Genomic DNA, 26,790 nt, shown 5'->3' on the forward strand with positions numbered 1-26,790 from the left:
CAAATTTTAGTGTTTTTTTTACTCTAATATTTATTCGATAATACTCTAGACTGCTTCCTGAAGTGATCACCTATCCTTCATGTGTTAACGATCAAGATACCACTGCGTCAATACGATGCAGTGCCCTATGCACCATTGGGTGCGGATAAGGGTTAGAAGAAGAAGATTATGATTTTAAAGACTAAAAAACAAACTAACCATAAGGCAGAGATAATAGGACGCCACACCAATCTGTCTTTGCAAACAATCTTCGCCTCTTCCACATTCGTGCATACACCTCGATTATTTTGACTCCTGACCTGACCATTTTCAAGTATTTGAATATCCAAGAAAATGATAAAACATTTAACAATTTTTGAGTTCACAAATCAAAATCTATCAAAAATGAATATTATTAGTGTTTAATACAATAGATCAAGATATTTTCATGAAGAATACATATATTTCCCGAATATTAATGGTAAAAAATCAATGTTAAAAATAAGAGTGATATTTCATTATTATTTATTACTTATATGTTGGAATAAATTGATTTCAAAACATTTTAACTAACTTTTGAATCCTTGTAACCCCCAGAAGGTTGCCAACGCCTGCTGTACATTGACGGCATATAGGAGTCCAGCCGAGAGAAAACGCAGTGAAATTAAGGCGTTCATTAAAAGCGAGCCTTAACCTTCGCGTATAAAAGAAATCCTAGTTCTATTGAAAGCATATTTTTAACAAGTGCCTTAATACTTGCGAGAACACGAAATCGTGCAAATCAGATCAGACCTAAAAATAGACATAATCTACTCATAAAATACGACAACTTTGTAGAAATCGCCCGGGCAATAATATTGCGTAGTTTATGAAAAATCTTGTTGAATAGGTATTTTTTACAAAGTGCGAGGCTGTTGATGTTTCTTTTATACGTCTGACCGTGAAGGCTTTAGGTCCGGTTGTCTATCGTCTCCCCCTCTCTTCTATCCCCTTGTTCCGCAACGCTCCTGTTGCGAGAAAACTGCCCAGCGTTTTGTGACTAATACATATCGGATACCTTCGCCTTTAAAAGGCTTTCATTGGACGCCGCCACGAGCTTATACCTATATTATAACAGAAAAGCAAAATTGAACTGTAATAACAATATTAAAGGCATTTCATACAATCACAAAACTAAGATATATTGCATCGGCGAGACCTACTTTTGGTCTACAAATCATGAAATAAACGTTTATACGTATACTTCTTGAGTTTAATCAAGTTACCATTTTTGTCATGGATAATACGATGTAAATAAAGGGAAAATGTGTAAGATTTGATTATTTGCTTAGTGTTTTGTTTTTAAAGAGAATTATGACGAACAACGTTGCAATTTAATGTATTAAAACCATATTTATGCATATCGGCCAGTGCAGCATAATGCACCATTGCCAGTAAGGAAGGTATAGAATTAGAATGTTTTTTATTATTTTTTGACATCTCATCAAAGATGAAGAAGAATATGGAAGTCTGGGCATTCCATATTCTTCTTTATCTTTGATGAGATGTCAAAAAAACAATATAAAAATAACTCCTGTAATTGGAGATAATCCAACAAGTATTTGGACACACTCAAAATGTTGTAGAATGTTTTTTAATGAAACTTGCAAGGGAATTATCAGTTAGGGTGTGTGATAACACTTTTTTGTGTACTGAAGCATTTACTTTAAGAAAAAAAATACTGATAATTAAAGAACAGTTTTATGACTAATAATAAGAGCAGTATAAAAATAGTATTGAGTATTTTTTGAGTAGTACCAGCCCACATATTATGTAAATTTATATATCGTATTGATTATGTGACGATATCTGCTGATGTTAATAATTCTAAATAAAGGTCAAAAAAATTATGGCAACAGTAAAAGATATATTAAGCACATATCATCAATGATAATGTCATCATTGGATATATCAATATGCACTTATAACGATGATATTCGGCCTTCAATAATTGTGATCTCATGCGACAAAAATTAAACGCAAACATGTGTAATTTATGCATAAACTGCGTATGTACTCGTACACCAAACGTGCAATCGTTGAGATAAATTGAGTAGGTAACGAATAGCCATTATTTGTTTTTTGTGAGCAAATTCAAGAAACTTTCAAAACCGCATTATAGCAAAATAACAAGATCATGTAGCCATTATATTAGAATTATTGATTTGGTTTTCATATCTTGTTCTTATGATTAAATACATTGTCCATATTTTTAATAATACAATTATAAATAATCATTTCACGATCTTGTTTTTTAAGTTAAATGAGTCTTTTAACGAAATCATTTTACATGCTTTTTGTAAACCAGGCCCGGATGTAATACAAGAATACTGTAATAAAATAGTTAATTATAACTAACTAACTAACTAACCATCACGCCGCTTCCCCGCAGGGGTAGGCAGAGAGAATAGAACGCCACACCACTCTGTCTTTGCAAACATTCTTCGCCTCTTCCACGTTCATGCATCTCCTCATACATACTCGCCGATTGTTACGACTCCTAACCTGACCACTTTCAAGTATTTGGCATACCTGATCGTGAAAAGTTTTTCTCGGATTTCCTCTGCTCTTTTTTAAGATAATTATAGCAATAATATTAAAATATTTTCATTGGAAAGCAGTGTATTCCACATGTTTTTTTAAATGTTTTTATGTCCTTCTATTCGTGCATAAGTAAATTAATTGCATTGGGGCATAGACGTTTTGATTGTTTAAATAATTAAAGAAAAAAATATTAGTCGTTTGTTTTGCATTCTGACCCTAGGCTAGAATCGTGAAAAGTTAATCTGTTGACTACATACTTTAAACTTTACTTTACTAAAAGTGTAAACTTTACTTGTAGACTTTTGTTTCTAACGAATTTGGCATTTTGAAACGGGTTGTTGATTAGTTAAGTCAGAATGTCAATGATAAATATTTATTTTTTGCTGAATAGCAATCAAGAAATGTAATTAACGCTTTTCTATGTTAAACCTTTCATACGTTACGGATGCCCATAGTAACATAATGGATATGCTACCATTGCACGTCATTTCGACGTTTCAATTTGAATTGAGACATCGATACTTCCTAATAATTAAAATTACACTATCGACGATGAGCAATCTTGCTATATATGACTAATAAATTACCATACAAGATAGGTACATATAATAAAATATATCGTATTTGTTACGGATATCCGTTGGCATGCTTCCTCAGAACATGATATAAAAATATAACCACCTATTCCAAAAGACATTTTCCTTTTAAACAAACGCTCGATGAATTAAATTATTAAATTATTAATATCGCGGTTTCGTTAGAAAGTATGAGCAATACTGTTGAATTTATTCAAACGGCATGCATTCATTAGGTTTATCAGAAGGGTATAAGTGCAAAATATGCATATGCGGTACGAATAATGATATCTTGAAAACCATGTCTTAATAATGTAATTGTTATTATTTTATGTAGTAAAATACTGTATTCAAAAGTGAACAATGACAACTTTTACCGCATATTTAATTAGTATAATAAGTATTATTTTAATTTAAAAAAAATTAAAACATGTATAAAAACATAATTTTAATCATTTCGGAACATAGATATAATATACAGTTAAAATACTAATGGTAAAAACTACACCATATATCGCTCACTCCTTTCAAGAACGTCATAAATCAAAAATCGTCAATTTTCAGTTGAGCATTTTTAGGAATGCCCAGAAAATGTACTATATCCCAGCAAAAGCATCATATTTTTAACTTAATATTTACCCGCTACAGGGCAGAAAGTGTTGTTTTTGCATTTTGAAGAAAAGGTGTTGTTTAATAATTTTTTAAATATACTTTATATTTTGCAAACGGAGAAAAAACCTTCAGATTTTACCTAAAAAGATCTGTTGCGGAGTAAAAAGTTCAATAAGTGGCTTGATATTTATTTTTAAAACATTGTATTATATTTTTAAACTTTAAAAACGTTCTCCTGAAAAATCAAGTTTTTTGATTTATGACGTTCTTAAAAGGAGTGAGCGATATGTTTTAACAATGTACATATATCAAATTTGCTATTAAAACATTATTTAGTGAGTTTATAAAACGATTTTCGCTTTTTTTACAGAATAATTTTCTTTGTAATTGTAGTCTGTTTTTTTTATAAATTGTAATTTTGAAAAAATAGTAACATAATGGAAATAATATATCAAAATGCAAGATATTTTTATTCAAATACAGTTATTTTTTCGATATAATGAGCAAACAAATTCATGACAGTATATTTTTACTTCAAATACATGTATTTAATATATTTGCGCATCTTTTTTTTACATATTTCTTTGAATCTGACCTATTTACATCTACTGAATAATTATTTTTAATGTGCCAAAGTACGATATCATCATAGTTGTTCTTACAGTATTGAAAAAACTTCAGAATGTCAGAAAAAAACACAGATGAATGAACAATATTTGAAAATATAAAAATGATTGCGAATTGGAAAAATACAAACTTAATATTAAAATATTCACATGTTATTCTATCACACGTGGTTCAAAACATAATATTTAGGTGTATTTATTATTTAATAGTAAATCAATGAATACTCGTATTTATTATTTGTGACTCATTAAAAGAGTACGATAATAATAAGAAACGCCCGTATCTAATGGTAGGTCAATACCCTCTTCGGTTACACACGCAAAAAGGTTTCAATTTTCCTTTAATTTAAAATAATATTTTAATGGCTCGATCTATCACAACTCATCTTTGCAAAATTTCAGCCAGGTACAATAGTCATTAGCATGTCGTTTCCTTGATGAGTGTACTTAGATCCGAAAAGCTTTTATATCATTTGCTTCTTATTGCAAACGTGTTATATGGTATGACGATTGGATGTGTATCTAACAAAGCTTCCTGGACGAGCGATGAAGTGCTCATTCACTGAAGGTCAGTTTTAATAAAAATATATTTAAACGCTAAAAAAGTTACATATTATAAGAACGTATTCGGATGTCAATGAAACCATTTGAAGATCAATAATACAAACAAAAAAGTCTTATACACGTATGCTATATCTTACATCATCGCGGTGTTCAAAATAAAGTGGATAATCAAATATTTTGCAGAAAAAAATCTTTCCATTAAAATAAAGTTACATATAGGTAGATCGCTACTATTCATTTTAGTTATCATAGGTACCATTATTTAACCGATTTAGTTCCATTTTCTGAATTATAAGCAAATTGTTTTAAGCAAAAAATGGGTATTTCATATATTTTAGACTTAGCTCACAGGACTAGGTAACACTTGTTTATAAGATGGCTGTTCAAAGTGGTTATTTCATGTAAAAAAAAGTGATGCTATTTTAAACCAAATGAATTATTTATGTGTTAATTTGTAAAATTCAATTACTATTTGATACCGTGGAATGATTTTCATGTGATAAATGAGACTGTGTATGACTTGAGGCCTACCTAGCATTCGTTAATTGTCTCTAAATCCAGGCAACATTATACGTAATTGATTTTTTTCTTAAAACACATTTTTTGCATACAAAAAATAAGTTACAGTATTTCTTCGAAATAATTACATGGTCTTGAAAAGAAAAGAGTAATCGAAAGGTAAGGAGTTAAAACAAATTATAAAAAAAATGTTTTTTTCTGTTAATATTCTAAAACACAAAAAAAATCCAATATACATTTTTTAAAAAAATAGGGGGCGCGAACCGATATGTGACCTCTCTCGTGGTCTCCGGTGGAATGAACTCTGTGTAAGTGAGTATTCCTTTAATTTTTGACTATGTGTTTTGATTCATATTTTTAATTTATTACATTGAGTTTCATACCAGTTTTACTACCAATTATTTGGGCATAGTAAACCATTAAATTTTCTCACGTAACTGGCTGCAGTAATTAGATTTTATGGTTCGTATATATGTATGAAGACATATATATGAAGAATAAAAAAATCTACGAACATTTTAAAATTCGCCGCAACTGGCGGAGTATGGACTTACAGTGTAAATACCGGATATAGGAAATTGAGCAATTGAACACGGTCTATCATTGTTTGTGCAGAGACAATATCACAGTGATTGGATTTAGTAAAGCGGGTATTTTATCAGGTTAAAATGTATTAGCAACACCTGGCGGTGCGTTTTGACGTTTTGTTTAAATTTTATTTAATAAATATAATTTATGGGAATTTAACAGATCAGTAATATCAAGTTATACATCTTGACAAGTGTTACGAAACAAAAACTTGTGCCGTTCCAAGTACAAAATTTCACATATCGCTCACTCCTTTCATCAACGTCATAATCAAAAATCGTCAATTTTCAGTTGTGCATGTTTTCGAAATGCCCAGAAAATGTACTATATCCGAGCAAAAGAGGCGTATTTTTAACTTAACATTTACCCCCTACAGATCCCGAAAGTGCTGTTTTTGCATTTTTATGAAAAGGTATTGTTTAATAATTTTTTAAAATGTACTAAATATTTTTTAAATGGAGAAAAAACCTTCAGGTTTTACCTAAAAAGATCTGTTGCACAGTAAAAAGTTCAATAAGTGTCTTGATATTTATTTTTAATACATTTCATTATATTTTAAAACTTTAAAAACGATCTCCTGAAAAATCAAGTTTTTCGATACATGACGTTGTTGAAAGGAGTGAGCGATATACGTTCCAGTAATTCGCTCCGATATACGTTCCGAGTCAATGTGCGAGATGAGCATAGGATGACAATTTTCTAGACATTAGTCATTCTGCACGAACAGCGCGAAGTGCGTAAAGTGTACTAGGAAGGGAATAAGCGACATTTTGTGTATGTATATATTATGCCTCCGCATTATTATGCCGCCGGCGTAACGCAAAGAAGAAATAACAATACCGAAAAGTGAAGAGTCGGCGTGCCGGGAATATCCAACCCGACGCGGATGGCGTTATGAATGGAAGTTCCATAATTGATTCGAAATGTGTTTGTATTTCGGAGAAACTCGCCTGGACTCCGAGGCTTCGACGCTTGACACAATCGGATATTACATATCACGCGTCGCGGATGGGCGGACATACGGGCATAACTGCAATTTTGGTCATTTTCGGATAAGTCAGAGAAAATATCTCCTCCATCAGTAAGCATATATGTCTCAAAAAACAATACGAAAGCTTGTGTTATTTGTCATAAACTAAATGATTGTTAGTTACAGTAATGTAAGAGTTACGTATATACGTATATGCACATTTATTTATTTAACATATTACATACATAAGTCACATATATAATATTCCTGATGAGTAATTTCCATTTCTCATTTTGGAACATAGTATTAAGATTAACAATACTGAAAAATATATAAGAATGTAACAAGCGAGAAAACACAGGGCAGAATGGAAAATATAAAGCAATAAAAGGTACAGTAAATAGGCATATAAAAAAACATAAGGTAAGTCGGGTTGTGGTCCCGTGGTTAGTGTCGCGGACTCTTTATTCAGAATTTTTTTTGGTTCGAACCCACTACACCACAATTTGATACCTATTTCTAATAATGAGCCGCTTACAGAAATAGTATGAAATAGAAATATTTGTGTAAATAATAAAAACACATATATTTCTCTTTTTTAAAAAAAAAAAAGGAGCATGTTTAAAGAATAAAAGAGAAAATATAACTAATCACGTACACCAATATCTTTCCTTAAAGTATTATTTTAGTTCATTTATTTTGAATCCCTTAATGGGTTCTATTTTTTATATGTCAGGCAGTTCGTTTATTTGGGTATGGGCAATATATTGCAAGGACCTCAATCCAAATTAAGTAAAGTTTGTTGACCCCACATGTATTTGATTATGTCCTCGTGTATTGTAATGATGAATTTCTCTGTTAAAATTGGTTTGGTGTTGCTGTGAGTCGTTTTAAACATTATTTGAAGTATTTTATTTGTGATCACATATATTTTAAGTCTATTTGGTAAAATAAAGCTTAATATATTATTTTGAGAAATAAAAAGACTTTGTGTTTTGATCCACTCACATTTATTAACCAACTAGTTTCGGTTGCAACAACCTGTTGCCCTCTTCAGGGTTCAATTTATGACTGTCATAATTGTCATAAATTAAATGTCAAAAATTAAACCCTGAAGAGGGCAACAGGTTGTTGCCAAAACTAGTTGGTTAGTAAAAATGTGAGTGGATCAAAACACAAAGTCTTTTTATTTCTCAAAATAATATATCAATATGATCCACAAAGTTAATGCTTTCCACATTCAAAATATAGAGCTTAATAACTAATCTCAAAGTGGAATTTTCCGATTTCATTAAGTTTTCTTTGAAAGTCCCTCTTTTGCAGTTACACAGTTATGGCCGTCCACTGTAGATATGAGTATTGGTCATTGCCTTCATATCCCCTTTCGCATCGGTGCGATGCATTTCCTAGCACACGATGGATGTCGCCTCTGACGGCGTTCTTGCCGCTACGTCTGCATTGTTCTGTAGCCTTTTTCTGCGTGTGGGTAATTAATGATATCCACCTTTAGTTAAGAAACTCTCATTGTGCCAAACACAACTGTTCCGTGCTTTTCACGTGTTGTAACTAAAGTCCAGTCGCTATAAAACTAAATTAAATTTAAAAAATACGTACCATTTTTACTTTTTATTTTTATTTCATTTAAAAAAACATTTATATATTTATTATTTTAATTTTATTATTTTTTTAATTACCTAACGTCCAAGTGACTCTGAAATCTAGCTACGGCTTATACAACACCTCTTATCATGACCCAAATCAGGCTTCAACTTTTTAAGTTTAGTGATTGGATTTACTGTTTATGTTTAAAGTTACTGTAATTTATTGTAATTCATGAGTGAAAATTCTAGGCAAAAACACTCGCTGTTTTTATTATCAACAAAAATATCACAATTTTGAACAATCTCCTTATCATTCATAATAATTAGGAGAGTGTTATTTTACTTTATCATAAATGCTTTGAAACAAGGCTTTTATAATATACAAATCACTTCAATATCATACTATTTATATGAATCTAAGCATTATTAAAAATAGGTATCAAATCGTGGTAGAGTGGGTTGGAACCCAGAAACTCTGACTCAAGAGTCCGCAACACCAACCACGAGACAATTACCCGACACGATTTATTAGTTTTTGAATTTTTTAGGATGGTAATTATAAGTCTTAATAGAGATATTTAGGACTTGTTGCGTTAGAAGCCTTCGTATATGAAACTTATTTTCAATTGTGGTCTGAAAATCGCAGACAATAACTAAATTTTTAAGTGCGATTTTTTTTTTAAAAAATCGTCTGTTTTCCACATTTACTCGTAAAAAACTATTAAAAGAATAACTTTGTACTTAAATTTCACCACTCTTTATGAAGATTAAGGTTGAAAAAATATTGATATATTAAAAAAAAACATTTAAAATTTATGATTGAAATAAAATTGTAGATAATTATATTTCTAACAGGTTTGATAAAAATAAGTTTTTAATCTAAAATAAAAATAGACATAATTTAGGTAAGGGGTTAGGTTAGGTTAGGTTCAAACCCTTATCTGCACCCCAATGGTGCATAGAGCCCTGCATCATATAAACGCAGTGTTTTCGCAATCGTTAGTTCACGCATGAAGGAAAGGTGATCAGCCCTCCACTTCAGGTACCAGTCCAGGGTAACATTAAATAAATATTAGAGTGAAAAAAGGTTAGGTTAGGTTAGGTCCCAAAAAACTGGATCTAGACTACTAACGTCAAAATTGCATGATTTAAATTATTTTGATAGATGTTCGAATGATAAAATAAGGAAAGAATGTAAGGCTGAGATAAGCATTATCGATAAAATTAAGAAAGGTGTGTTGAGATGGTTTGGACTTGTGGAGCGTATGAGTGAAGAAAGAACGGTTAAACAAATTTATGAGGCGAATGTAGTTAGAAAAAGAAGTAGAGGACGACCGAGGAAAACTTGGCACAATCAGGTATGTCAAATACTTGAAAGCGGCCGGGTCAGGAGTCGTAATAATCGTCGGGTATGTATGAGGAGATGCATGAATGTAGAAGAGGCAAAGAATGTTTGCAAAGACCGAGTGGTTTGGCGTTCGATTCTCTCTGCCTACCCCTGCGGAGAAGCGGCGTGATGGTTAGTTAGTTAGTTAGTTAAATTATTTAATTTAACTAATACAATTTCAAATGTAGGTACATAGCGACTGGACAATTAGTTATTGCTACCCACTTAATATACTATTAAATTATTATTTTTCTCGCTCCTCTCACTAATTTTGATCGTATCTATGTACAGAAATAGCGCCATGGGAATGAGCAGATGTTAGTATTAACCGTTGTTTATAATGTGCCCATCAATTATATTATGCACTGTAAATTATTATTGCGTCACTTTCAAAACAAATTGTTTCTCCGACTGAGTATCGCAATAGCATCTTCCATTTACGGATGCCGATATTAGCTAATCTTGTAAACGATATCGCTCTTCCTCACAATCATTCCGTAGAATGTGTTACACATCAATGCTTTATAGAGACATCCCATTTAACAACATTTTGAGTGTGTCCAAATACTTGTTCACCAAATCTGGATTATCTCCAATTGCAGGAGTTATTTTCATATTATTTTTTGACATCTCATCAAAGATGAAGAAGAATATGAAGGTCTGGGCATTACGGGGCTGACGACCGTAATAGGCTGGTTTAAGTGATCACTTTACACACGTGTAACATTCACCAATTCTACCCATTATTGACAACCACACTACTCAATTTCTTGGAAGTTCTATATATATATGAACCAATTTAGAAACCTTGTTCTTGAATCACTAGAACTTCACTAGATACATCTATTGGTGAGATGTAAAGAAGCTTTTTTTATTAAGCAGAAACTCTTATATTAGTATGAATATAATCCAGGATTCGGATCTCACATACTAATATAAGAGTTTCTGCTCAATAAAAAAAGCTTCTTTACATCTCACCAATAGATGTCTCTAGTGAAGTTCTAGTGATTCAAGAACAAGGTTTCTAAATTGGTTCATATATATATAGAACTTCCAAGAAATTGAGTAGTGTGGTTGTCAATAATGGGTAGAATTGGTGAATGTTACACGTGTGTAAATTGATCACTTAAACCAGCCTATGACGGTCGTCAGCCCCGTAAATGCCCAGACTTCCATATTCTTCTTCATCTTTGATGAGATGTCAAAAAATAACAACATTTTGAGTGTGTCCAAATACTGTTTCACAAATCTGGATTATCTGCAATTTTAGAAGGTATTTTTCATATTATTTTTTACATCTCAACATAGATGAAGGAGAATAGATGTCTCATCAATAGATGTCTCAAGTGAAATTATAGTGATTTAAGCAAAATGTTTCGAAATAGAACCATATATTTGGAATTTCCAAGAATTTAAAGACGAAAATCATTTTATCAGCATCCAATGGTGTTAATAAAATTATAAAATAAACGCAATGTTAATTTGAACGTTTATAATATGAAATCAAGGTGATCAGTGTTGTACTTCAAGTGCCAGTCGAGGCAAATATCAAATGTATAATAAAATAATAACTTTATATATTTTTTTCACATAAATTTTATTTGACTAACGACCGGGTTTCATCGTATCCGACATCATCAGAATGGGTGTCACCAGTCTGATGATTTCGGTTACGATGAAACCTGGTCGCTGGTCAAATAAAATTTTTGTGGAAAAAATTATTTAGTTTTATTTTATTCTATAAAATACAGTTTCTCCAAGAAATGTCAGTTCAAAACTTAAATCTCAATATCGAATAAATAATGGACTAAAAAAACACTTATATTTGTTCCTTAAAAATTGAACCCGGGACCTCTAGCACGGTAGCCAAATGTGTTCACCCATACGCTATAGAGGCGGACCAAATTCGTACAAATGTGATGCTAAGAAACATGTCAACGCAGATGAAGAAGAATATGAAAGTCTGGGCATTTACAGGGCTTACAACCGTTATAAGCTTGGTTAAGTGATCACTTTACACACGTGTAACATTCACCAATTTTACCCATGATTGACAACCACACTACTCAAATTCTTGGAAGTTCTATATATATTAACCAATTCTGAGACATTGCTCTTGAATCACTAGAACTTCACTAGAGACATCTATTGGTGAGATGAAAAGAAGCTTTTTTACTGAGTAGAAACTTCTTGATGTATAGATGTACGAGTATCTGGACATACTCAAAATGTTGTATCTAACAAACCATGTTTTTCATAAATAAATGTTCAATTAACCTGAATTTTAAAAGTCACCGTGACGCAGATGTGTTAAGGATTGTTCCGTAATTAATTACGAGCAATAGATAATTAAAACTCTTTGTACTCTTGTTTTCTAGTACCTAACTTCATCCTACGCTATCCAGATCAGTAATGACAACATATCAAGACCTGCAAATTCGATATTTTAATACGAATATTAAATCGAGGTCTTTCCTCCCACACTCCCATAGAACCGCATTCACTACTTGTAAAGAGTGTGACGCTAGACTCCTTATTTGTGCAGACCAGTGTTGGTGTGATTAGCCTCTCCCGGAACCAAACTGAGTCACGGTAATAACGTCTCGGCGCCGACAACCACTCGACCGCAATATTCCGGGGATATTAATCATCCGTTTGCATCTGCAAGGATCCGATTTCGGGATCAAGGACAGGTATTTTAAACGCGAAGCCGTTAGCGAAACCTTACGAGCATAACGGGGATGGTTATTTATAAGAGCCGAACCTTTAATGCGTTCGATACATCATGAAAAAATACGGGTTTTAAATTCGTAATAAAGAAACGGGCGCTCCGATTTAAAATGTTTCAACAGCACTCGGATTCATTCATCATTTTAATGTCTCACCTTTAAAAAAGTAATAAATATTCAATGATATACATTCATTCATTATATTATCAAATTAATAAATAGCATTTACAATCAATATTTCTAATTCACATGTAATTATACATATTATGCAATCGATGGTCAATTTATAGTCAAAAAGTAATAATTTCACAATATGTTTAGGTGTATTTTTAGGGTTTCTTCATTAAAAAGTTGTTTTTACATTTTGACATCTCAACAAAGATGAAGAAGAATATGGAAATACTATGTAAATGTAGCAATAATTGCACTTTATTTATAATGTAAAAAAAAATTCAGAAAAAATAGGGACGTGGCAATCTTAATCATTTTGATTTACACACATCGCTGATTATTTGAAAATGGTTTGAAAGGTGTCCGTAAAATTTTTTTTCTATAAAAAAGGGTTTTAACCCTCATTCGATATTTTTTTTATCATATATTGATGATTTTAGTTATATATCTTAGTACGTGCGGTATAATAACAATAATAATAATAATAACCTAACATTTGAACCGGTAAAAAATCATTAAAAAATATTTTTTTGTTTGCATTTAATTTTTACCTGTTATAAATATCACTTTTTAATAGATTTTTATTATCCACTGACACTTCGTGATGGAATTGCATTTTAATATATTATTAGATTAAAACCAATATTTTTAGCTTTTCTACTTTATTCTTATTTGACCAGCGACCGGGTTTCGTCGTTACCGACATCATCAGACTGGTCTGATGATGTCGGTAACGACGAAACCCGGTCGCTGGTCAAAAAAAAATAAAGTGGAAAAGCTAAAAATATTGGTTTTAATCTAATAATATATTATAAATATCACTGTTAAATAAGTAATTTCACTCGTCACGTTTTTCTTATTACATGTTGTATATTTAATTAAAAGACTCGCTACCATGAATGATCCAAGTTACTTTTTGGTGGTTATTAATTGGGAATGTTGTAATGATCTACTGGAAGTCAAGCCAAGAAAATTATTATTTCTGAACCGAAACCGCAGGGAACTTCTCGTGAATCACTCCTTGCTATGTTCACAAATCAAAAATAACCAAACAGATCGTAGATCATCATAGGTGGCAAGGTTTCAATTATTGTTTATATTAAATCATCCACATTTTCAACTGCTTACTGCTGTGATTTGATATTTTCCACTAGACCTCTTCTTCAATTAACGATTGAATCAAAAACAAATATTAAGTATTTTCATTTGAATAATTTCATATAGTAACTGGTTATTTAATTTAGGATCTATATAACTCTGCTGCATTTAAATGCACCCTTTTTGCACAGAAGGCTTTGAATGAGAGTAAATGAGGATTCTCAAAAGTTGTCAATCTATTAATTAATTGAAATTTAACGAATTTTTGAAGTGTATTTCTTCACAAATATGTACAACAAAGACTAAATTTAATACCACAAGGCGTTTTTCTCAAGGTTTTAACAGATATCTCAACAGTGATAAAGAATTTAAATATATGAACGTATGTTAAAATATTTCGCAGTATATAACTACTGTATATAACAGTACTAGTTAGAGTGTTTAGCTACCGTTTTGGAGGTCCCGGGTTTGATTTCCAGGATAGTCAAAATAAATTTATGTGATTTTTACAGTCAAATATTTACATAATACCTGACTGTTTAGACAGGTACCTGAAGCGCAGTACTATTAACATTTTGTCTTTATATAATTAAATTTTTCAAATACCTACTAATAATTATAATAAAACTATATCGATGTGGTGTAGTGCCCTATGTACCGTTAAGTGAAGATAAGGGTCAAATATAACCAGTTAATGACATAAAGTAAGCTCCATAAATGGCCATATCCATATTCTTATTGCAATAGCTTCCTCGCGTTTACCATATAGATACATCAATAATTAAAATCAAAACTTTATTTTACAACGTAACCTCTATCACAAAAAATTTGATTTTTTTTTACAATGATTAAAGAAAACACTTCGTCTTTTACCACTTGAGTTTTATTATAGACTACATGTTTCAGAAGTTAAACTTCCATCATTCAGGTCTGTATAATATATTTTTTTTAAATTTTGAAATCATCGTTTAATGTGAAATAAAAATATTTAATTCACCATTATTAACGCTTAACATGACGGTGAATGCATAAAATTATAGGCCCGCGACATATGCATAGCTACATGAATGTTTTTAACATAAGAAAATTAATGCTACCTTATAATTCAATCCTATTTATTCGTGTACCTACTTTAGTTGTGGTTTTTATCCACATTTACATTTAGTCAAGGCTGTAGGCAAAAATCTTAAGTACTTACAAAGTGGATAATACAACCACTGTGCTTTAATACATTTCAGCTACCGTGTCTTTGTTTTCGGCTCCTACGCAAAACGAGGTTTCGTTCTTTACCGCTAGTCTTCATCCTTTGTAGGCAACAAATAAATCTTAAAACTGTTCACGGTGTGCATAATACACCGACTGTTATTTTATTATTACAAATAACAAATAAACGTTTTTAAATGAAAATACCATTATTTATCAATGAAAATTAATAAAATATCGCTTAATTAATTATTTATATTTGTACCTAGTTATTTGGTACCTAGGCGTTTTCAACATTCGTTTGAAAATGCCACAACTAGGCGAAACAATTGTTAAAATATTAATTTTTATGTGTTTATTAACAATAAAATACAACTTGGTAGACTCAAAAAATCTGTGTTGGATTTAGCAACTAATACCTTAATTAAAATGGAGTTTTACAAATTAAACGCAAATCAGTAAATACAAATACTCCTTATTAAATTTTAAGGAAATTGTTTACTAAACCGAGTGTAGTGGTTAAAGCGTTTGGCTACTGTTGCTGAAGGTCCCAGGTTGGATTCCTAGGTGTGTTAATTTAAATGTTTGTGAGTTTTACTTCTAACATTGATTTGATATCACTCTGGACTAGTATCCATAACTCAGGACTAACCTTGCCTTTAAGTAATTGACGATCAATTTAACACTGATTTTATTAGATGCAGTGCGCTTTGCGCTATTGAGGATTAAATAATAATAAGTTAATATATTACAGGCATTGACATGATGAGTCGTAATCGGGGCGTTATTCCCACATATCGCCCACTCCTTTCAAGAACGTCATAAATCAAAAAACTTGATTTTTCAGGAGGACGTTTTTAAAGTTTAAAAATATAATATAATGTATTAAAAATAAATATCAAGCCACTTATTGAACTTTTTACTGTGCAACAGATCTTTTTAGGTAAAACTTGGAGGTTTTTTCTCCATTTGAAAAATATTAAGTTTATTTCAAAAAATAGTTAAACAATGCCTTTTTTTCAAAATAGAAAAACAACACTTTCTGCCCTGTAGCTGGTAAATATTAAGTTAAAAATATGCCGTTTTTGCTGGGATATAGTACATTTTTTGGGCATTCCGAAAGTATGCATAACTTAAAATTGTCGATTTTTGATTTATGACGTTCTTGAAAGGAGTGAGCTATATGTGAATAATTTGAAATTTTAGAGAAGATTCGATAACTCTTCCAAATGTAAGACAAAGACGATTTATATTGGAGATTATTTTATCAAATATTATAAATTATGTGTTATATAGCACATTGGAGAATTTACAGAACAATTCATGTTAATGTCAACTACCTATATGAAAATGAAGAGAAAAATAAGATTTCTTATATATTGTATACTAGTATAGGTACTTTACTTTGTTTTTTAGTTATGACTAAAGCAGTATAAAATTATTATAAGAGAGTTGTTCTACATTATCCCAAAGAAATTGAAAAATTATAAGGAAATTCTCATGAAATGTGATAATTAATCACGTAATAAAGGTTTTAAGGCTATGTACTAAAAAACAGCTGTAAATATGTAAAAATGAATACATGCTAATTACGAATATGATACATAGACAAAGATATCGCTCACTCCTTTCAAGAACGTCATAAATCGAAAATCGTCAATTTTCAGTTGTGCATATCTTCGAAATGCCCAGAAAATGTACTATATCCCATGAAAAGAGGCATATTTTTAACTTAACATTTACCCGCTACAGGGCAGAAAGTGTTGTTTTTGCATTTTAAAGAAAGGGTAATTGTTTAATTACTTTTTTGAATATACTTAATATTTTTCAAATGGAGAAAAAACCTTCAGGCTTTACCTAAAAAGATCAGTTGCATAGTAAAAGTTCAATAAGTGGCTTAGTATTTAATTTTTATACATTGTATTAAATTTTTTCACTTTAAAAACGTTATCCTGAAAAATCAAGTTTTTTTGATTTATGGCGTTCTTGAAAGGAGTGAGCGATATGTGAATGTGTATTTATAAAAATATGAACAGTAAACATAAATATATTTTTAATAATTATTTCATATCTTGATTCACGTTTGAATGAAAATACCTTTCATTACGCCATTTAAAAATCTAAATAATAAATAATTCTTTTATATCTTGATTAACGTTTCAATGAAAATACCTTTCATTTTAACGTCATTTAAAAAAATCTAAATAATACGGGGTCCCTACTAATTTTTTCTTCGTTTATTTCAGAAAGGCAAAGTTTAGTGAGAGTCAAAATTTGTCTGTTAGTGTCTGACAATGGAATCATCTCACTGTTTCTGAGTAGCACTTTAATCACACCGAAGGCACCTCACACTGATTCCCACATTTGCTTTCTAATTGCAAAATATGATGAGAAATACGACGCTCTCATTTCGACCCAAGAAATACGTCTACCACCTAAATACTTGATGGAGATATCAGAAACCTGTTCACTACAAACAAGTGATTATAATAATTTTAAATACTTAATTAGCTATAAGTTTTCATAAAAAAATATAGTGGATCCATTAACTTATACGAATTTATAAAAAAGGTCTAACGTAAAATTTAAAGATGCATTAACTTTATTACAATTTATTTGAATATTGAAATTATTTTATTTACTGTTTCGGCATTAACTTTGTGGTAAGACATGTTACAATGATTAAAGAAAACACTTGTTTTTTACCACTTGAGTTTTATTATAGACTACATGTTTCAAAAGTTTTACTTCTAATAAAAGTGGTAAAAAACAAGTGTTTTCTTTAATCATTGAAATTATTTAGAGATAATCTCATCCAAAAATATTCTTGTCATGATTAAAGTTTTCCGATTGGAAATAATCGAAATATCAAGGTTTCAAAAATATTCAAAAATATTTAATTCGTTTAAAATGCACGTTTTATTTTATTTATAAATATTATTTGTTGCTTTTTATAAATTAAACATTAATATGAATAATCAAATAAACTTTAGACAAAAAGAATTGTACGCCTTTATATTATATTAAGTTTGTATTTTCATAATGTAAAAGAAATATTTCTACAATTTATTTATTTTATAAAAACAAGTCCAAATATGATTTTTTTAAATAATGACAGAATATTCAATTCTAAAAATTAAATACCAATAAAATAAATTATTTATAATGTTATTTTTACGTAAAAATTAATGAAATTATCTATTTTTTTATTGATATGTATTATAGTGTATATATTTATTTTTATATTCTTATCTTTTACCAAATTCTTTAATAATATTTTTTTATGTTATATAATTTACAGTTAGTTTAAACAAAAAATTGCGTCTAATAAATAAACTAATGTTCCGCTAAAATTATTTTGAATTAGTCCGATTATATTATTCGTTATACTTTATTAACTTTACTTTAATAACTTACTTTTAAAACTTTAATAAATTATTAAAACGATTTTTTTGGTTTGCCATATTATTAAATGTTTTTTCTTGCTGATAAAAGATAATGCACCATAATACGGACTTAAACTCGAGGCATTCACTAAATATCACCTGGACTAAACAGGCCGGAAACTGCTAGTCACTTGAAGGCCACCTTTTTATACACGAATATAAGAAAAACTAAAAAATACTCAAATGTGAAGTCTTAATAGAAATAATCAGAAAAATAATTATATTGTTAAAAAACTCCATCAATGAAGTTTCATCATTATTTTCTCACCGATTAGAAAACGATTTTTCTCAGCCTTGACGGTAATGTTTGAAAATATTAAGTTATTACTGGTTTAAAAAAATACTGTTTTACTACTTAAATGCACGATGTTTTTTTCTGTAAAATTATTAATAAATATATGCATAATTTCTATTTATTTTCCTAACAGTATATGTGTTAAAAAAAAAGTGTATTTCCAAATGCAACTCTTTTGTAATGTTGAAATGGTTTGTACGATTTTCTTACTTGCTAATGTTTTATTAATAGAATGACATCAGCAACAGGTTGGATCGGCTTTTCAAATCTAGCGGTCAAATAAACGAGTATTATTGTAAAACGACTAGCGATGAATGTCTGCAATAAATTTAGTTTTAAAATAAATATAATTTTACTTACATATGAAGTGGTTAGCGCTAGCCACACGACAAGCGGCAAAATTATTCTCATTTTTGCTGAAACAGAAAGAAAAGGTCTCGTTAATTCAATTGTGAATTCACAAGGTTTTTTTTGTTAGCAGTAATAAACATTGTGTTAGTTCCATTATTAACGGTCCAAGAAAGTGTTTACACTAATGAAAGAGTAGAAGACTAATGGAAAGTTCACGGCCCGTTTCGAACCCTAAAAAACGGAACACACGAAACGCTCAAACAAAAAAATGTTTCGATGCCGAAATTTGCACAAGAATCCAATAAGAAATTAACGTTATTGATTTAAGTGACAAATTGAGACAATTATGAAAATTTTCTGTTACGAAAACTATTTTCACAAATGTGTTCATTCGATGAATTATTCACAAAACGAGCGCGATTCAAAAAGACCGCATTCGGAAGCGATTAGTAAATTGCCTCAAAAACATCTGTTTCTTGGGATAATTACGATTAATATGCAAGAAAGTACCTTCTTGTCACCCGCCACATAGAACGGAGACTCTGTAACCGCACATTCACAAAACTATTTTCATTTGTTCACAATAATCCACGGCAAAGGAGCACAACCCCGCAGGGCGCCCTGGAACAACTGGACACTCAACAACCGCGCGGGTGTACCATTATATTCCCGAGCACTGAAACTTTCTGTCACTAACTATAATTGCATAACTTCACTCCGGCCAACTTGTGTACGGCTACTCTCGGGCCTGACTAGAGAGCGTGTTCTTCGCACGACCGCTTCAACGCGACTGACCGCTACGAAATTGCTTCGAGACAGCCTAGACGCGACCCGCGAACCTGCACTTTGTAAGCGAGTCTCTTTCTCGACGCCCCGAAGGCCTTCGAGCCAACTGCCTACCGGTTTCCCCGGCATCTCCAAGGTATCGAACGGACACTTTTACTCGGTGGCTTCGGTACAAACCGCCCAGGCCGCGTAGGAGGCGGGAAACGTAGATGGATATTTATGTTGGAGAGTAGAGTTTTTTTTCCAATATGAAAGAATCGTAATTGAATTAGCTACGTGGAGTCTGTATACGAATTACTGTTATAAACCTATGAATGCTGTAACATTCTTAAAGGTTATTTTTACAAAGCAAATAGTATCAAAATACCAGAGTCAATTTTATTTTCCTAGGCTTGTTGTAAATACATTACTGTACTAAATGTATGGAGATACATATGTATATGTATATACGAGAAAAAAAAACAATACTAATTATTGATCTGGCATGAACTTGGTCTAAAAATATGATGAATTACATTTTTTAAAAAGCAATTGGAAAATACCACATTTTTAGTATATTAATGTAAACACGACTAGTTTCGAAAACTACTGATATTTTTATTAACAAGTAAAAATACCAAAATTTTGTTCTCAAAATTAGTAGTTTTTACAATAAAAAAATCAAAAAAGTGGTCGTATACAAGTGTTTATATTTAAATTATGTTACTAACATATTACACCTGAACAATTAACTTCAAGAAAAAAAATGAGTATCTTGCTGAATTTTTAAACAAATAGCCTTACTAAAGAAAGAAGGAGATATTTGATGTAAAAATTAAAACTGAAATTAATTTAAAGATAAATTTTTGATGGTGAATTATTTATTACTTAATATTTGAATTTAACTGACTCTAAATCATAGTTTCACGATTTGGTGTCAATAATTTTTTAATTTAAATTTTACATAGTATATACCACTATTTCTTAGTATCTATTGTAACATGTGTATCAAAACACGTGTCACAATAGATTTGTTGAAAAAGTGGTATTTAGATAGTAGAGACTTAAATAAAAAAATGGATCGATTTTATCACGAAGTGAAAAATTTCCTTAAAAAAAAAATATTTATATTCTCCTTACTTTATTTATGTCAACTTCTTTGTTGTCAAATTGTTTCGTCTGCAAAACTGCTCGTAAATGAGCACACACATACTTATAACAAAGTAAATCAAAGCAATTCGTAATCTCCGGCAACATGTAATAGTTGCTTAGCATATTTGACTGGAAAGACTAGTGGCATACGAAATTGTAGAGTGGGCGGCGCCATTTGGTCGACCGAGAATAGCGAAGCGCCAATTCCGATACGAGGAAATATTCAATCAGATAAATATTTCGTAAACGCCTTTCATTTATTTTATATGCAAACAGTTGGCTTTTTCGATAACATTCTTTGCAACAAATCATCGAAGATTTTTTTCCAGACTTGATATTAAATATTCGTACTATTATGAAAAAAATCATCAATATTGTTTTTTAAAACATGCTTTACAAAGCAAAATAGCTGTCACTAACATGACTTTTTCATAAACTTGCCCTGTACGTCATATGTTATAGATGTCAATATGTTAAAAATAACTCCCAAGCGGAGATAATCCAGATATGTTAACAAGTATTTGGACACACTCAAAATGTTGTAACTTACACAAAAATAACGATATTTTATTTTATTTTCGTGTTCAAATTGATTTAATGTTAGTTGATCGACAATTACACAAACGCAAGGTGATCAGTCTTACGATTCAGCTATCAGTTCAGAGTAATATTAAATAGATATTAAAATGAAAAACACTTGAAAAATGAAAAATGAAATTTATATTGAACTTATTGAGCATCGAATTCAGTAACCACTAAACTACGGAGGCGGAAAAATTGTATCTCGTATTCTTATTTTAATTTGAAGAAAAAATATCTGGATATGTAATTTAGGCACAAGACTGATAACCTTACCTTCTCATAATTAACAATCAACATGATAACATTTCAAGATACCATCATTGGGTGCCGATCGAGTATAGAAGAAAAATATTAAATAATATTCAGTGTCAATAACTGGAGTGGTGACAATAATACCACAGTTTACCCCATTTAAAAACATTGGTTCTTAAAACTGCGATTATTGAAAAATATCGGTATTATTTAATTTTTTATTTTATTTATTTATTTCTTAATTTAGCTTATATAACAACTAATGTAAACTTTTATTTAAACTTATTTTACATCATCTATACTTATATATTTACATCTCTTTGCAGTAAACAAAACATTTATTTTTAAATTCTTTCAGACTCTTTTTATTCTGTATACATTCAGGCATCTCATCATACATTTTCAAACCCTTATACATTTTGCGACTCGTTTTTTTTCAAAAATGGCTGTCTTATTTTATCCTTATTTCTAGTAATATGTTCATGATTTTAATTCAAGTGATTTTAATTATTTTAAAAATTTATTTTATTTTTGCATGTATGTGTAAAGCGAGTGTCGATACGGTGTGTATGCGTGTGTCATGTAACATACTAGGTACATATTATAATGATATGTTGGTGTTGGCGCCCACAAGAGCCGAGACGCCAAGATGGGCCAGCGCATGGGCGGATCACTTTAGCTGTCTAACCGATTATCCAACGTTAGTCACCTCCGCTGGGCGTTCGTAGGCCAATTTTTTCAGGCAACTTTCGTCCTTAGCAAAAATGTAGAATTTGGCTGTCGTTATTAATGAGCTCATGATTCGAAGGATTAGTATACCTACCCGACCGGTTGAACTTTAGAAAAGTTCAAAGCGGTTATGGCAAAAGGACGACTAATGGTCGTGTGGATAAGGCGGGGGATCCCGGATTTAGAGATTACTAGTTCCATCACGAGCCCAAACTAAACTTCGAATACAATTTACCCAGTTTTCACCTGTTGATGAAAACATGTGTAGTTTTCGAAACTAGTCGTGTGAAATGAATAAAAACTTAATTGGTGGTCTAATACTAGTGTTTAATTTGTATAATATATATAATAAAACCCTTATCCGCACCCCAATGGTGCATAGGGCACTGTGTCATATAAACGCAGTGTTATCTTGATCGTTTACACATGAAGGAAGGGTGATCAGCCCTCCGCTTCAGGTACCAGTCCATGGTAATATTGAATTAATATTACAGTGAAAAAATCACTTATATTTATTTTACCCCCCTTGGGAATCGAACCCGGGACCTCCAGAACGGTAGCCGAGCGTGCTGACCATTACACTACGAGGATTTGTAATAATCAATTTTCCCCCACAAACGGAATTAATTTTAATATACTTATTTATTTTCATAGGCATAGAGGATGGAACACCGCACTCTTCTGTCCTTTCTTGCACTTTTAGTTTCCTTCACGTCCATAAATCTAGTCATAAATACCCTCCGATTTCGTAGATATTTGATCCTACCAGATTTAAGCTGTGATTGATCTGGTCGTGCTCTTTTTTGGCTGTTCTCGTTCTGTTCTCCCGTTCACAAATAAACCTTCTTAGTCATTATATGGTTATCCATTCGCTCCACATGTCCACATAACCTTAAATAACTTTTATTAATCTTTTTGATTATCCCTAATTCAGCCTCACATTACTTTCTAATATCTTCATTTTTAATTCTGTCATACAACGATTTCCATACATTCATCTGAGGGAACGCCTATATGTACAAAAACCAATATGCTGACTTCGAATTGCATTTTGATAGTTAAAAATTATGTATGTTTATAAATATATATTCTTGGTCTAGGTGATCACTATATACACTTTCAATCGTACACCATTCTACCATTACAAGATATTTCATTTGCTACCCGAAACCATTTAAAATTCCAGTAGTGATCATGCCTTTAAGAACAGTGTCCGTCGATGGTTGTTTCTCGTTGGAAGGGACAAGGTAGAAAGTGATTTAATTAAAGCCCAGGTGTAATTTTTTTTATTGTAAAACCTTTATACTATAAAATGTTATTGTATCTATTGTATGTAATGTATATAATCTAATAATTAAAATAAACAAATAATAATAAATAAATAAATTGTCTTAACATGTAAGTATTTCGGCTCAACACAGGCCATGCCTAAAGATCCGTAAAACATGTAGTATAAAAAACGTATATTTGTATGAAATAAATAAATAAATAAATTATACGGACTCTCTGTATTTTCAAAGATTTGAACATATTAGGAATATTGGTAAGTTTTTTTACAATGACAGTTTATAATTTTTTATATGAAGATGTTAAACTTGATAGAATGAGTAGGTATCATTCACATCCAATAAAAAACATTTATTTCAAAATATTCTCAAAGTATTATTTCTCTACGTATTTAGCTGCAATTTTGACATTCAGCATCTATGAATAATTATTCGTAACGTGTTAAAAACAAAATTTGAAAGGCAAAAATGCAATATTCTTGAATTCGACTCAATAAAACTACAGTAAATAAACTAAAAGTCAAGGATGTTGGACATCCTTTCTCACAACAGTTTCACGTTTGTAGCTGATTTTTATAAAAATAATACATAAATTAGCATTGTATTACGTTCAAGATGGGTATCTATGTGAAATACAAGCGCTAATTATACACAGTTAATATAATCTAAATATTGTGATATTTTGTTTTGTTTTGCTGGAATATATCGCTTACTTGTATTCCAGATGAATTGGTTGATAGACGTCTCACGCTTCGATCGGCTACAACATCTGCAATGGGCAAAGTGATCTTACCAGCTCGCAACCAACGCACTAAATTTGGCGAGCGTGCCTTTGCTGTTGCAGGACCGACGGCGTGGAATGCTCTTCCACCAATGGTTAGAAATATTGAGAGTGAGATGATCTTTAGAAAAAGACTAAAAACACATTTGTTTGCTAAATCATTTCCACCATAATATTTTCCCCAATTCATTCACAGTGAAGCGCCCTTGAGGTATTTTTTTACGAAAATGGCGCTATATAAGTTATCCAAATTTATTATTATTATTATTACTCCTTTCAACAACGTCATATATAAAAAAAACTTGATTTTTCATGAAATCGAGTTTAATAATATAATAAAATGTATTAAAAATAAATAGCGAGCCACTAATTGAACTTTTTATTGTGCAACAGATCTTTTAAGGTAAAATCTGAATGTTTTTTCTTCTTTTGAAAAATATATAGTATATTTAAAAAAAATAATTAATAATTAATACCTTTTCTTCAAAATGCAAAAACAACACTTTCTGCCCTGTAGCGGGTAAATATTAAGTTTAAAATATGCCGCTTTAGCTGGGATATAGTACATATTCTGGGCATTCCGAAAACATGCAAAACTAAAAATTGAGGATTTTTGATATATTACGTTGTTGAAAGGAGTGAGCGATATGAGGTAATTCACGAACGTAGAAGAGGCAAAGATTGTTTGCAAAGACATTGGTGTGAAGTTGTATTCTCTCTGCATATCCTTGCGGAAAAGCGGCGTAATGGTTAGTTTGTTATTTCTTTGTTGTTGATTGGGAAGTTCAAAAAGTCACCACCAAAACGCTATAAAAGTAAAGTTTAACCCCAAAAGACTCGTACGCATTAGTTGAAACAAGCTTGTACTAGTTGCTGTCCTGTCATTTAACGTAGCTGTTACTGTATTTTAATTCAGCTTTTACTGAACTTTATGTCCGCCTCCGTAGCGTAATGGTCAGCACGCTCGGCTACCGTTCTGGAGGTCCCCGGTTCGATTCCCAGGGGGAGGGATCAAATAAAAACATGAGATTTTTTCACTCGAATATTTATTCAATCTTACCCTGGACTGGTACCTGAATTGGAGGGCTGATCACCTTTCCTTCATGTGTTAACGATCAAGATAACACTGCGTTTATATGATGCAGTGCCCTATGCACCACTGGGTTGCGGATAAGGGTTTGTTGTTGTTGCTGTTACTGAATACCACCGCCATCTGCTAATTAATTTTGGGCAGAGAGACAGAGTCATACTACTCCATACTACATATAAACATTAAGGTTTAAACTGCCAACCTGTAATTTAAATTTAACTTTGCAAATACTTAAACATTCATTTTCAATTAAAGTTTTACTTGGTAAGTACCACTATTTCTTAAAATCTATTGTGACACGTGTTTCGATGCATTCCGCATCATTTTCAAACACCGTATGTGAAGCTAAGTCTAAATTTTAGAGTTAAAACCTTGTGTGACACGTGTTTCACTGCATTCGACATAATTATTAAATACCGTACTATTAATTGGTGTACCAATGTACACCAAGTAATAGTAGTATAGTAATAGTACTATACAAATGGTGGTATTTATCGATTGAAAAGTAATTTTAAAACGCACAGACATAATCACAAAATGACTGCCGTTCAATTAATGAGTAAATTGTAAATAGGGCTAGATATCAAAGTCCAGCCAAGTTCAACATTCTCAAAGCCAAAGTTCAACGTTCACCCACACTCTGATCTCTATTATCCGGCCGCTTCCAGCTTCGGCAGCGGTGTTTTGATTTACAAAATACTCGCAAGTAACAAATAATCAGGCATAGATTGCGATTGTAATAATGAAATATAATTCACCTATGAGCTCGTTCTTCGTTTCCGTCTTGGTACAAAACTACATAATGTACGCCTGGAAGTACACGTTTGTACAAGGTATCTTAAAACTAATATTTCCT

The 26,790-nt window shown here is 31.1% G+C and overlaps 1 protein-coding gene across 1 annotated transcript in view; it reads right to left on the minus strand.

The window, feature by feature from the left end:
• The window catches only part of dpy (fibrillin-like protein dumpy), a 155,738-nt gene extending 135,649 nt beyond the window's left edge, over nucleotides 1-20,089 (minus strand). Inside the window, exons 1-2 of the mRNA XM_088264473.1 lie at nucleotides 19,808-20,089; nucleotides 19,307-19,362 (exon numbers count right to left, since the gene is read on the minus strand). Coding sequence (XP_088120599.1) covers nucleotides 19,307-19,357 — 51 coding nt within the window. The 5' untranslated portion in view covers nucleotides 19,358-19,362; nucleotides 19,808-20,089. The remainder of the gene's footprint in view (nucleotides 1-19,306; nucleotides 19,363-19,807) is intronic.
• Between the last annotated feature and the right edge of the window lie 6,701 nt (nucleotides 20,090-26,790).

This window comes from Brachycentrus maculatus, unplaced genomic scaffold (genome assembly GCF_059751285.1).
Source record: "Brachycentrus maculatus isolate JH-2025_06_01 unplaced genomic scaffold, ASM5975128v1 h1tg000227l, whole genome shotgun sequence".
NCBI lineage: Eukaryota > Metazoa > Arthropoda > Insecta > Trichoptera > Brachycentridae > Brachycentrus > Brachycentrus maculatus.